Source organism: Aquarana catesbeiana, linkage group LG04, assembly GCF_042186555.1.
Source record: "Aquarana catesbeiana isolate 2022-GZ linkage group LG04, ASM4218655v1, whole genome shotgun sequence".
NCBI classification, from domain to species: Eukaryota; Metazoa; Chordata; class Amphibia; order Anura; family Ranidae; genus Aquarana; species Aquarana catesbeiana.
The window spans coordinates 511,689,201-511,703,156 of NC_133327.1; the positions used below are offsets into that span (position 1 = coordinate 511,689,201).

The following is a 13,956-nucleotide window of genomic DNA, read 5'->3' on the forward strand; positions in this document are numbered from 1 at the left end:
AAGGCATCCAAAGAGCTCAATTTTGGTCTCATCTGACCAGACTACATTTTCCCAGTATTTCACAGGCTTGTCAAAATGCTGTGCAGCAAACTTTAAACAAGCTTCAACATAATTTTTCTTCAGGAATGGAGTCTTGCGTGGTGAGCGTGCACATAGGCCATGGCGGTTGAGTCCGTTACTTATTTTTTAACCACTTCAATACCAGGCACTTAGACACCTTCCCTCCCAGGCCAATTTTCAGCGCTGTCGCAATTTGAATGACAATTGCGCGGTCAAGCAACACTGTACCCAACCAAATTTTTTATCATTTTGTTCCCACAAATAGAGATTTCTTTTGGTGGTATTTGATCACCTCTGCGGTGTTTATTTTTTGCGCAACAAATAAAAAAAGACCGAAAATAAAAAAAAAAAAAAACAAGTTTCTGTTAAAAATTTTTGTAAATAAGAACGTTTTCTTCTTCAATGACGGGCACTGATATGGCTGCACTGACGGGCACTGATACGGCGGCACTGATGGGCACCAATGAGTTGGCACTGATGGGCGGCACTGATAGGTGGCACTGGTATGCGGCACTGATGGGCACTCATAGGTGGCACTGATGGGCACTCGTAGGTGGCATTGATGGGTAGTTATGGGTGGCACTGATAGTTGGCACAGATGGGCACTGACAGGTGGCACCAATGGACAATGATGGGTGGCACTGATGACACTGAATGTTGGCACTGATGCCCCTAAGGGTGGCATTGCTGGGCATCACTGCAACATAATGGTACCAATCAGTGCCCATTTGTGGGCACTGATTGGGCATATGCGGATGGCCATGGGGTACATACCTGGCCATCCACATGTTGCCCCTTCCCTGGTGGTCCTAGTGGCGATCCCTGGTGGTCCAGTGTGGTGATCTCAGGGGGGGCTGCGCTGATAAACAATCAGCGCAGACCCCCCCCTTCCAGGAGAGCCGCCGATCGGCTCTCCTCTACTCGCATCTGTCAGACTCGAGTGAGGAAGTGCCGATCGACGGCTCTTCCTATTGACATCGTGATCAGCCGTGATTGGACACGGCTGATCACGTGGTAAAGAGCCTCCGCTGGAGGCTCTTTACCAAGATCGGTGTAGCGGTGTGTCAGACTGATGCACAGACTGACGTCCAGTCAGGATAACTGAACCACCGCCCGGCCGTCATCTGCTATGGGCCGGGCGGGAAGTGGTTAAACAATTGTATCTGCTAATTCCAGGTCTTTCTGAAGCTCTCCACAAGTGTTCCTTGACTCTTGAAAAACTCTTCTAATAATTATTTTGACTCATCTGTCAAACATTGCAAGGAGCACCTGGTCATGGCCGGTTTATGGTGAAATTATGGTCTTTCCACTTCCGGACTATGGCCCCAACAGTGCTTACTGGAACATTCAGAAGTTAAGAAATCATTCAGTAACCAATGCCATCAGTATGTTTTGCAACAATAAGGTTGCAAAGTACTTGAGAAAGCCCTTTGCTTTTACTCATCATCAGATGTTTCTTGTGTGACACCTTGGTAATGAGACACCTTTAATAGGCCATAAATTGAGACTGAACCAGCTGATATTAATTTGCACTGACAAGGGGGCAGGATTGCTTGCTAATTACTGACAGATTTCAGCTGGTGTCTTGGCTTTCCATGCCTTTTTGCACCTCCCTTTTTCTCAGTGTCATTCCATTTTATTACACAACCTAATTTATGAACTTATTTGTATTGGGGTTTCACGATTTGCAGCAGTTTTCGTCAGCTCTAATATGCCTATACCATCATGCTAATATAGGCATCTTTGTTATACTCCTATCCACCAGTCTTTTCTTGTTGTATGTCAGTTTTTTTTTAAATGTTATAATAAATTTCTGTTTATACAGGACTTTGGATAGCATGGTTTGTTACAGACGTGATGAAAATTTAATGTCAAAACCCCTTTTAGAAGTATATTTACCTAGAAAAATGGTCACGCATTCAATACTTATTTTTAGGGCCGTGGAAATTAAAGATTAATTCCTCGATTAATCGTTAATTTTTTTGATCTATTAAAATTCTTTTGATCAGTACTCACCTCTCTGCCGGCTTCCGGGAGTTCCGTCAGAGATCCGGTGACGTCACGGACATCGACGTCACTGCACTCCTCCCCAAGTGCCTCCGTCTGCTAACGAAGGGAAGCAGGGAGGAGTCCGGTGACGTCTATGTCCGTGACGTCACCGACAGCCTGGACAGTGATGGTAAATATGGATGTGGTTAACTGGGATCATTCAGTGAGCTAAGTGTAGGCAAATTTGATAACCTCCGTTTTTAACATTGTTGTCCTTAGAGGCTGATAAGCTGTGATATTTTTGCCGTGTGGATCGGCTTCTGCTGTTGCCATGACGGCAGCGCTTGCTTTTGATTGACATGCAACATCCTAGCCATGCCCCGCTATGTCCGGCTTCGGCCGTTGCCATAACAAAAGCTAAAAGTAATTGGATCTGTATGTGCGTTATAATTAATCGAAATTAGTCGATTAAAAAAAAAAAAAAAAAAAAAAAACACGATTGATTGAACACAAAAATTTTAATCAGTAACAGCCCTACTTATAGTACCCACTGTATCTCTGCGCAACAGGGCAGAGAACACAGTGACTAGTGAGTAAAGGCATAGATTATATACACAGTAATGTTTTAAAAAGCAATAGGGTAAGGCTATACTGCTCCACTGCTTTATACACATCACCCATTTAGATAGATCTTACCATTCAAATACATAAACATACACTAATATTGTGAATGCTATATACTTACTCGAACAGTTCTCGATTAAGCAACCCAGGCAAGTCATATTCAACAGGAAGCTCATAGCTGTGCCACAAAATTGCTGCTACACAGTGCAAATGAGAGGGAGATGGCATAAGAAGGCCAAACTCTCTAGAAGAGCTGCTTGGTGGAATGAAGGTGCTACGACCGCTCCTTTTATGTGATGCCACTCTAGCAGAATCGCTCACCCATTTCAGTAGTGCTTGGATTCTGCAGTATATAAAAAAAAAAAAAAAAGTGTTACATATTAGCATATACATTTTATCATGCTTACAAACATTATTTCATAAAATTTTGGTAGCAGTGATTATAGTATACAGGGATAAAACACGGGAACGTGTATTTCCTAGATGCACTGCATATTTTTTTGGCCCTGAATCATTTTCTGTACAATTAAACTTGTGGTTTGTAGTTATTTTTATTATACAGGATTTATATAGCGCCAACAGTTTACGCAGCACTTCACAACATAAGGGTAGACAATACAATTACAATACAGTTTAATGCAGTAGGAATCAGAGGGCCCTGCTTGTTGGAGCTTGCAATCTAAGAGGGAGGATCAAGAGATACAAAGGGTAATAACTGTGGGGGGTGGAGAAAATAAATGTACATTTGTTAGGTGGGGGCTGGATAGGCCCCTTTAAAGAGAGGAGTTTTCAGGGATCATCTGAAAGTGGACAGAGTAGGAGAAAGTCAGACAGATTGGGGTAGAGAGTTCCAGAGAATGAGAAGGTCTTGAGAAGAACGAAGAGAGCGATTTGGTTGGTATTTTGAGACTAAGTGATGTAGCTGGGGGCAGAGTTGTGGATGGCTTTGTAAGTTGTTGTTAGTATATTGAATTTAATTATTTGTGTGAGCAGAAGCCAGTGGAGCGATTGGCAGAGAGGGGTAACAGACACTAAGCAGCTAGTAAAGTGGATGAGTCTGGCAGCAGCATTTATGAGGGACTGAAGGGGGATAAGCTATGTAAGGGTAAGACAATAAGGAGGGAGTTGCAGTAATCGAGCCTGGAGATGACCAGGGAGTGAATCAGAAGTTTTGTGGTGTCATTGGTTAGAAAGGGGTGCATTTTAGAGATGTTGTGGAGGTTGAGGCGGCAAGCTTTGAAGAGTGATTGGATGTGGGGCCAAAAGGATAGTTCAGAGTCCAGGATTACACCCAGAACCTTAGCATGCGAGGACAGGTTGATAGTTGTCGATTTTGACAGAGCAGTTAGAGGAAAGGGCACGTGGAGGGGGAAATATTATGAGCTTGGTATTGGATCGATTGAGTGATACCTTGATCCCTGTTTAAATCTATTTAACAATTTTCTTTTGCAAGTCTAAGGCTGAAATACCAACCAGGTCGGGGGACACGACAATGGCTTTTACCTCACCTCTGAGTATTACGGCATGTAAATCATGTGTTCAGATTGCTTTGTTTAGCTTTGTATTGTCTATTTCTGAACCATAGCAATTGTAAGCCACTGTGGTGCTTCTGAGATAATGCTGTGCTGATACCACCCACACTAACCAGATATTGTGTTTTGGCCTTGTTATTGTGGGCAGAGATTTCTCCAGATTCCCTGAATCTTTTGATATTATGTACTGCGGATGATGATATAAAGTCTTTGCAATTTTACACTAAGGAACATTATTCTAAATTGTTCAAAAAGATTTTGACGCAGCTTTTCAGATTGGTGAACCTCTGCCCACCTTTACTTGTGAGACACTGACTCTCTAAGATGCACTTTTTATACCCAATCATGTTACTGACTTGTTGCTAATTGACCCAATTCATTGGAAAATGTTCTTCCCGCTCTTCTTGGTGATACCACTTTGCCAGCTTTTTGTTGCCCTGGCCCAACTTTGAGATGTGTTGATGCCTTCAATTTCAAATTTACCTTATTTTTTTTCTTAAAATGGTACATTTTTTCAGTTAAAACATTATATGTTTTCTATTGTGAATAAAATATGAGATTTGCAAATCATTGCATTCTGTTTTTATGTGGATTGCACACAGCCTTTCAACTTTTTTGGAATTGGGTTTGTACACCCAAAAATCAGGATTTTTGGTTTACCTGTCAACTTCTTTACTTGGAGTACACCACAGGTTACAGAGGACTTCATATTTATGACTACTTGGGATGTCCCAAAACAGTAACCATGAGTGGTGGGAAAAAGAAACAAAGCCAAACATGTCCAAAATAGGGTGAACACCACTAATAAGCTGTCAGCAAGATCTTTTGAACAGCTGGCGTCCCCAAAGGTGTAAACATCTACCTGGTCAAAATGTTGTAAATCTGTGAAGGAAAACCATGTTGCAGCCTCACAAACAAAAAAGTGAAGCAAGATGTCAGCACTACCTTAGCCTTTTAGCCTGGTGGACTGGCTCAACTGAAATCTGCAAAGCAGACAAAACCAAATACGGGCCCCAAAAGGGACAAAGCGGGGCACACTGGCAGAACAATCAGTGTTACACGTTGCATGAAGGCTTTTTACCAAGGAATGAGACACAATAGGTCTCTGAAACAAAACGGTCCAGCCCGAAAGCTACCCATTGAAGGTAAAGACAGACAGATCTCCACACCAGATTGGAGGAAAAAACAAAATGTGCCCCATGACATACTGTCAGGGATGAAACGTACAAGTCTCACACCGGGCAAAATGAGCCTACCATGTACACCTTCCTGGAGGTCAAAAATCTTGCCTTGAGGAGGACAGCAACAACAGAGCCAGCAACACTCCTATCCCTCGGAACTTGGCCTTCAAACAGCCATACTGTCAAAGCCAGCAGCTGTAAAAAGGAAGAACAGACGCTGCAACAGCAAATCTGACCAATCTGGGAGAGCCCATGCTTGTCTGAGACTTAAAATGCCCGCATACCATGTTTTTCTTGGCCAAGAAGTTGTGATCATAATCACAGGGATGCCCTCCACCTTTATCCTGTGCAACAGGCTAGGAAGAGATTGCATTGGAGGAAAGGCATGGGTCAAGGAAAATGGATTTAAAGGAGTCACCAGAGCATCCACCACAAATTCCTGAAGATTACTGGTCTGGGATCACAAACCAGTCCAGTTTATTTTTGAATTTGGTCACCAAGAGACCCAACATTTGGTGTTCCTCATCACAGATAAAGCTCTAGACCTGGATTCAGCTGTCAATGGATGAGAAAGCCGCCAGCCAATTTTCTATGTCTGGAATGTGCGAGGCAGAGGGGGCAGGAATGTGCAGTTCTTCGCAAGACCAGATCAGTTACGCTTCTTCCTGAGCAGCGCAACTTGTTCTTACTTGATGGTTGATATATGCCCAAACCATGGCATTATCTGACATTTTGAGGTGGTATATGGTTCCAGCACGTCTTGCAAGGCTGTTTCTGACCTCCTCAACTTCATATTTTTGGGGCTGTCATTCCCCGGGTACTATGCTGCATGTTTGGTGGGAATGCCCTAAAATCAGGGGCTTCTGGAATAAAGTCTTTGTGATGATACAGAAAGTAACATATCTACCTGTTCCACAGCTACCCCATATAGCTCTATTAAATGAAAAGGTTGATGACAGTGCACGCTCTACTTAAAGGTTGATCCATTTTTTGTTATCTGCTGCTAAACTTGCCATAACTCAATCCTGGAAGTGCCCCTCAGTACATATTACAATGTTTAGGCACAAAGTTTCCTAGATTATGTTCAATGAGCACCTGGCAAGTAAGCTTACCGTTTCCACGCCTTGGTTTCAGAAGGTATGGTAACCATTGGCTAGTTATGTCAACGTTGATCTGTAGGAGTCTTCCTAGTCTATGTAACCTGTTCAGGACCTCCTGGTTCGAGATGCTTTTGAAGGTTCCTATTCTGGGTCTCCTCTTCCGTTATCCTGTCTTTTTTCCCCCTCTGGGACCTGTAGTCTGGTCCCTCGACTGGGTCCCCTCTCTTTCTTTTGATTACCGTTTTTCTTCTCTTCCTTTACAAGATGGGGTTATATGCTCTCATAGTTTGGGTTAGTCCCCGTTTTTTGCTTCAAGTTAGCATAAAGGTAAACAGGATGGGATCTTTCCCCCATTTTTCTTTTCTTTTGTGATCACTTGGACTTTACTAGTTTTATGTCCTTATTTACTAATCAAGTGTCTAATTGTCTGATATTTTGCGCTATGTTCTGGTGGAAACTGACATTGTATTTATGCTGTATTTCAGCTGGGGCTACAGCCAGTACAACCCTGAATGTACAATGATACTTTTGTGTTTTGACTTTCTTCTCATAATAAAACAGATTGAAAGAAGAGAACCAAGTCTAAGCACAACAGAAGCCGTGTCAAAACAAGGGCCGACCTCTAAAGTTTCAGCACCCAATCAAACCTTTACAGGACCTGCACGGTCTGTTGCACACTTGATTCCAGCTTCTGAGCAGATTGCTCCCAGAGAAGCAGGTCATCCATGTACTTCACAGAGGGAATAGCCCGGGTTATCAAAAACTCCAGAACTCGAGCTAACACCTTGACAAACACTCCAGGAGCTTTGGAAAGACTGAACGGCAATGCCACAAGCTGTTAATGGCAATCTTCTACTGTGAACCATAAAAATGGCTGGTGAGGTCAGAAAATCAAGATGCGTAAGGTAGGCATCGTTAATATCCACTGATGCCAGGAAGTCTCCCCTGATGAAGTGCAGCAATTACCGACCAGGTAGATCTCATCCTGAATTTCTGTACGTCCAGAAATTTGTGGAGACCTAGAATAGACCAGATGTCTCAGTTTGGCTAGGAAAACTGTAAACAGGTAGGAGTAGAAGCCATGAGACTTCTCTTCCAGCACAAGTGTAATGATCTCCTGGGACAGCAGCCTGTCCAGCGCAGCAAAGAAAATCATACTTAATTTGATGCTCCGAAAATGCACTTAAGCGCATAAAGCTTGGAGAGGGGAGAGCAAAACTGAGAATTGATCTTGCAAACAAGAAATGGCTGTACAAAATTTCTCCCCGGAAAAGGAACTAGATGATTGTACCTCTGAAACAGTGGAAATTACAAATAAGGGCTGAGATTAATAGCCAATCCAACCCTTAGAGGAGCTATTACAGGTCAAACTTTGCTGAGGGTCCTCCTTAGGTGTATGCATTTTATTTTTTAGGCTTTTTCTATTTTTATCTGGCAATTCGATGAGTGTGTTGTTTTTGAAAAGAATAAGCTCTCCAGCAGAATGTATCAGTTACAGAGATGTGAAAATCCATTTATCACTGATCATACAATGATCAGCTTTTACTTTATCCCAAAAGGAAAAAAACTGTTGCATCTCTTTATAAAAAGTATTAGCTGTATTAGCTGGAGTTTGGCTTCAATTTGTTAGTTTATCTGCTAGTACATCTAACGCTCCTCTCCCCCCAGACTGACAGCGCTGCGGTCCAAAGGAACCTCCTGCACTCCATCCAGAGTGGGGGCACTCTAATACAGGAGGCATGTTACTGACCAGATCACCAGGTGAAAACAGAGGGGAAAAAGCCTAATAAAAGAAAACTAATGCAGCCACCATATTGGTTTACTGGTAAGCAGTAATATATTACATTTTTTGCTATTGGGTTTACTATCGCTTTAACGCAATATCTTTGTTGAGATGGAACGAAGATACCACTTTTGGCAAAAAATATTGGAGGTCATAAGACCACTTTATCCCTATAAATGACCAAGAAAGGTTCCTTGCAGGTAAGAACTGATAACTCTGGAACTCTGCAAGCAAAGTAATAACAATCCAAAAGTCAACCAGCTTAGAAGCATCAAAGGATTATCCTGGATGGGCTCAGAGACTTCTGTAACACAGAAAGTACATAATGGAGGTCCCATGGAGTCAACAGGGTCTGGACTGGAGGAACAATGAACATGACATCCTGTACGAAAGCACGTACCAAGGAATGAGAGTCAATGGGTCTCTGGAATAGATCCGCCAAGGCTGAGATTCGACTCTTGATACAGAATTAGATTTTTGGTCTTCTTGGAGTACATCACAAGACAATGAACATCTTCATATCCATGACAATAGTATCATGCTGCCACCTTCAGGTAACTGGACACTGGCAAAGATAAAAGGACCGTAATCCCCTCCCAGGCAAAATCCCTCCCAGTAAGGCACAGCATCAGTTTTTGGACTGGTTCCTGGACCCTTCGGTTGACTTGCAGGGATTTTGGGGGGGGTCTCTCCTTGTTTCTGCCCTAAGCCTGCTCCACTGCAGACTCTCTCCTGGTGGCTCTTCCAGGAAATACAATGCAGTGTTCAGAGTCTCTTGGCACCACTGATTGGGCAGGGCATGCCCTCTGCCCTCTCCTCTGTATAGCCGGTTAGGGCAAAATTGCAGTGCCACTACTTGAATCAGGAGAGCAGCACACAGGCTTCTGTGGCCCTAAGGCTGGGTTCACATATGAGCACGCAGCGGCTCACAGCAGGAGTCCAGTGCGTCATCGTACATAGTTTCAGGTCCGATTTCAGACCAAATTTTTGGCTGAATTCGGACCTGAAAACGGACAGAAAGATGCACAGGGCTCCTGTGCAAATCGCAATGGAGCCGCAGTGTCAATATGTGAACCGGCTCCATAGAGAGCCGGTAACAATCTCCTGCTGTGCGAATTGCATGCAGGGAAATCCGCATCCAATTCGCACTAGAGTGAACCCAGCCTGGGGACTTTGTGCACACTGCTTCCAAGATCACTGGACAACATACGAGCAGTAATTATTTCATATTTCTCCCTAGTGTACAGGCATAACTCTTTGAGATGGTTATTTTGGCAGGCGCTAATATCATAGCTTCTCTCAGGTTCCAAAATTTGTCCCATCAGGCAGAAAGGAACCTAGTCATAGATCCCATTGCAATATCCCCTGGGGGATTAGTTAGTTCTGGGTGGCTCTGACTCCCTTTGGTTTTTCTACTCCATCTGGGGCAACATCCTATGGATCTTGTGTGTCGAGGGAGGAATTTTCATTGGCTATTGCCAGTTTAAGACAACTTGCTGATTTCCACTCTGGGTTGGACCGTGTAGGTCACAAATGAAAAATCTTTTTCCCTTTTGACAAAAGAGAAGCCAGCAATGTATCCCCTGCAGGAAGAGGTGGAAGAAGAGGCAGGGTCTCAAATGAAGGAGGATGTTACACATTCTTACTCTAAAGAGACTACTCCTGAAGAAACCCAGAACTCTGGGTTATCACTGACTCCAGGGGAATTTGTAGGTTTCTTAACAGATGAAGTTCAAACCAAATAGAAGTTGCCACTCCTGGACATGCCTTCCTAAAAGGTTCATCATAAAATGATGAAAGAAAAGGATTCTGATCATGCTGTGAAAAGAATCAGGTGTGTATGGGAGACAATCAGGATTCCGAATCCTACCTGGATGAAGGACAGTCACAGCTGGTCTAAGCAGACCTAGTAGCTCAGAGGGTCCCCTTCTGAAGAGATTGAACATTGTGGGGTGTTCTAGTTCCTGCAGAAACCTCGCAGGGAACGTACAGACTACTTTAAGAATCCCTGCCATGACCTTCAATGGCGTCACAGAATCCATGACTGGACTTTCAGAGTTCCCAAAAAAAAGAGGCTGGGCATGTCCTCTCACCAAAAATGTATTCGAGCTCCAGTCCTTGAATTGGCTAGTGCCGTGTCTTATCGCCAGCTATCCTTCGTGGGAATAGAGCCATTTTACTGCATGATTGCCTTGCTTGTTGCCTACTTTGATTGACCTGACTAATCTCTTTCCTGTTGCCTGCCCATGACTTCTGCCTGGACCCAACTACTCTCTTACAAGCTACCTGTCACAACCTGTGCCAGGACTTGACTACTCTTCTGTTTAGTGTTGTCTTTACATGGTATTCATTCAGTTTCAGTACCTTGGGGCCAGCACCCGATGACAGCTTGCAGTGAATAAAAGTGTGACTACTGAGGTTTCTGGCATACCTCCATCATCAGGAGCTCTGCTGAAGATTAACTGTCACTTAGACTCTGTGCCTTGGGTGAGCTGACGTCATCTGTTGGAAGCACCATGACAGGGGTACCTGGCATCACTGAAAGCCTTAAATGCCCCAAGTGGAGGGAATTTTTCTGAGGAAGTCGTGGCCCCCAATGGGGCACAACTCCGGAGAGTGAGCTAACACAAGAACCAAAAGCAAGGGGTGCAGGGTTGAGAGGAACCCAGGAGGCCCATGGAAAGTAATTTGGTGCAGTAGCATAGAAAAGAAAAAAGGAGGAATCAACTGGAGAGCATGCCAGAGGCAAAGGATAAAGTCTAAGCTTAAAGGGGCACCCTCGGAATGCCAGAAAAGCAAACTATCCAAGGAGACCAAGATTCATAACCAGCCCCCTATTTGAAAAGTGGAAGTACACCCTCATGCAGAGGAGTTTTCAAAGGATTGGTGGTTTCTGACTTTTAGTCCTATAGGCTGTGTAAAGCGAAGGTTACGCAGGTCTGGGAACACCTATTGCAGACATAAATGAAGATAGAATAGATGGGACCAAACTATCCTAGGACCTTTTAAGTTGAGGCTTCCATCCTCCAATTGAATTCTTGATGGATGGAAGCGTTAGGTTCAACTATTTTCTTCAAAGGCCAAATGAGTTTGACACTCTTTGGATAGGACATCAGCATCTCAGCACCATACCAAGGTTTTCTGTATCTATATAAACATCAAACCTACGCGGAACATACAATTCCAACAAGCAAATGCAACTAAAGTTTAAGACTCCAGACATTGGTTCCACATGCTCTAATAGGAAGTGAATTACCCCAGCGGTGGAGAGATCCCTTCTGAGGTATCTAAACAATTGTGCCACAGTTGGACAGATTACTTCAAAAGAGAATGAAGGGGAGAACCTGCCAGAGAAAACTAGAATTTAGGAAAGCATTACAAGGGAGGCATGCAGGTATAGAGGTTTTCCTGTTAAGGTGCGTCACTGAAGATCCACAGTGGGTATAGACTACTGTTTAACAAAATGTCCTCTCAACGGGGACCAACATGCTTTCAGATGGGGCCCAGGACCCTTCAGGGTGCTTTCAGATCACGAGGAATACCAATAAAGAATACCTTAAAACACAGATGTAGTAGAAAGGTCTTTGCATCTCTAAGAGCTCTGAAGGACCCAAGGCTGAAGACAGCCTGATCCTCCAAATGCAATATAGTATAAACTGCTTTCATAAGGGCCAAAATGACATCCTGCAATTCTGAGGTGATAGGAGAAAACTATAGTGCCTCAAAAACATTTTATCCAGAAAGACTTGGGGACTCTGAGTCACAGAAAGCCACTGCAACTGAGGACCCAGTCTTTTCGAAGGCCTCAGGAAGATCACATTACAAATCCGCAGAGGAAGACACAGAAGCGCATTTGGAGGTCAGTATGTATTATTGTGAATTTGACCACAAATCTTGTGCGACTGCAGTAGAGTCCACCAACGACAGGGAAGGTCACCAGACTGAGCTAAAGGAGACTCAAATGAGGTGACCCTATAAACACAGGGTCACTGGATTTCAGGCACCAGGAACAGTTGGGAAAGCGTAAGCACTGTACCCTGTGTGTCTGGGCACAGATATGTTGCAACAGTGTGGCAGCGATACAACGGAGCTCTAAATATATGAGGCAAGGCCTCAGGTACTCAAACCAAGGCAACTGTCAGCTAATGAGTTTGGATGACCGAAGGGGACCAGGGACACTGTAAATGGGCAGTAGGAACAATGCTTCCTCTACACCGAATAGCAGGAAAGAGCACATGCAGTACTTCACCCAGAAGATGTCCGGTGTTCAGTCCCTCAGCACCAACCCTTTTCATGGTAAAACAGTATAGAGCAGGAAATCTAAAAAGTGCCCAGTGGTGCAAAATAACGCAGCTCCAGTGCTTGACTTTACCAAAAATGTAAGTCTTCAGATACAGGACAAAAGATGAGAAAATGCCATACCTCTGGACTTGGAAAACACTCCACGTATTTACCAGTGCTCTATGTCTGGAAAGTAACACAAGCAGTAATCAGTGACCAAAGGTCACATTCTAGGCAAGCCCCACAACATCGAGTGCAGCAGGATCAGGGGACGATAAAGTCAGGCTGAGTAAATGCCAATCTCGATAGCTGCCCAATAGGAACCAGCTCAACCAGCAATGTAGTGAGGAATCAAACTCAATGGAAGGAGAAAACCAAAAACATAGAAGAAAAAAGGTTAGTAAAAAATGTGATTCCCAGAAGACCTGAAGAAAATATGTCCATCCACTTAGAACACCAACAAAAAAATTGCAGCATGCTGGGTAGAGGAGTTTTGCTGCGCTGGCCTACATTTTTTTTTTTTTGCCAATGTCAAATCTTTCTGTAGGAAGCATAACCACCCAACAGTATCTGAATTTCTGCGTTCCTCAGTGGATGAAAAAAAAAATACCTGTCGATTTTCCCAGAAATCCAGTACACTGATCATTTAAAGTGGAATAGACTGGACTCCCTCCAGAGGTGGTTCTGGCCAGCTCAGTAGATTGCTTTTAAAAAAGCATGGATTCTTTCCTAATTGTACATAATATAACTGGGTACATTTATAGGTAAAGTTGATCCAGGGAAAATCCGATTGCCTCTTGGGGGGGTGGGGATCAGGAAGGAGTTATTTCCCCTGCTGTAGCAAATTGGATCATGCTTTGCTGGGCTTTTTCACCTTCCTCTGGATCAAATGTGGGTGAAGGATTGCATGATTTTTTTTTATAATGGTTGAACTAGATGGATTTGTGTCTATATAAAAAGTGGTAGTAAAATTGTACCTACAGGAAAGCCTATAATAAGTCTTACCTGTAGGTACAGTGAATATCTCCTAAACATGCAGTGTTTAGGAGATATTCAGAATGCATGCAAGCCGGTGAAGTCATACTGTCCCGGACCTTAAGAGCTCGAGGCCGCAGCAAGTAACGTTATCACAGCTCAAGCAGCCGAAGCCCGCAAATCCAGACGATCAATTGTGATCTTAATTTTGACGTGACATACACTTAATGAAATCGATTTGTAATCCAGAAAGAAAAATAAATATATAAGTACCTATCCTTTGTTCCAGGGTCTTGAGTGGTACCCAGCTGGTATAGAATATCTATTGTGGAATCTGATGAGAGACCATTAAGTCTTCCAAAAAGAAGAGGACTGTTCAAATCTGCAAATGAAAATTTCAAATCAACTCTCTGATGCAATCAGATTAAAAA

General features: G+C 43.5%; 1 protein-coding gene across 5 annotated transcripts in view; it reads right to left on the minus strand.

Moving 5' to 3' along the window:
• BIRC6 (baculoviral IAP repeat containing 6) overlaps positions 1-13,956 on the minus strand; it is a 709,573-nt gene that overhangs the window by 269,113 nt on the left and 426,504 nt on the right. For all 5 annotated transcript variants that reach the window (XM_073627731.1, XM_073627734.1, XM_073627732.1 and 2 more), the window contains exons 53-54: positions 13,799-13,907; positions 2,795-3,016 (exon numbers count right to left, since the gene is read on the minus strand). In XM_073627731.1, the coding sequence (XP_073483832.1) occupies positions 2,795-3,016; positions 13,799-13,907 (331 nt within the window). The remainder of the gene's footprint in view (positions 1-2,794; positions 3,017-13,798; positions 13,908-13,956) is intronic.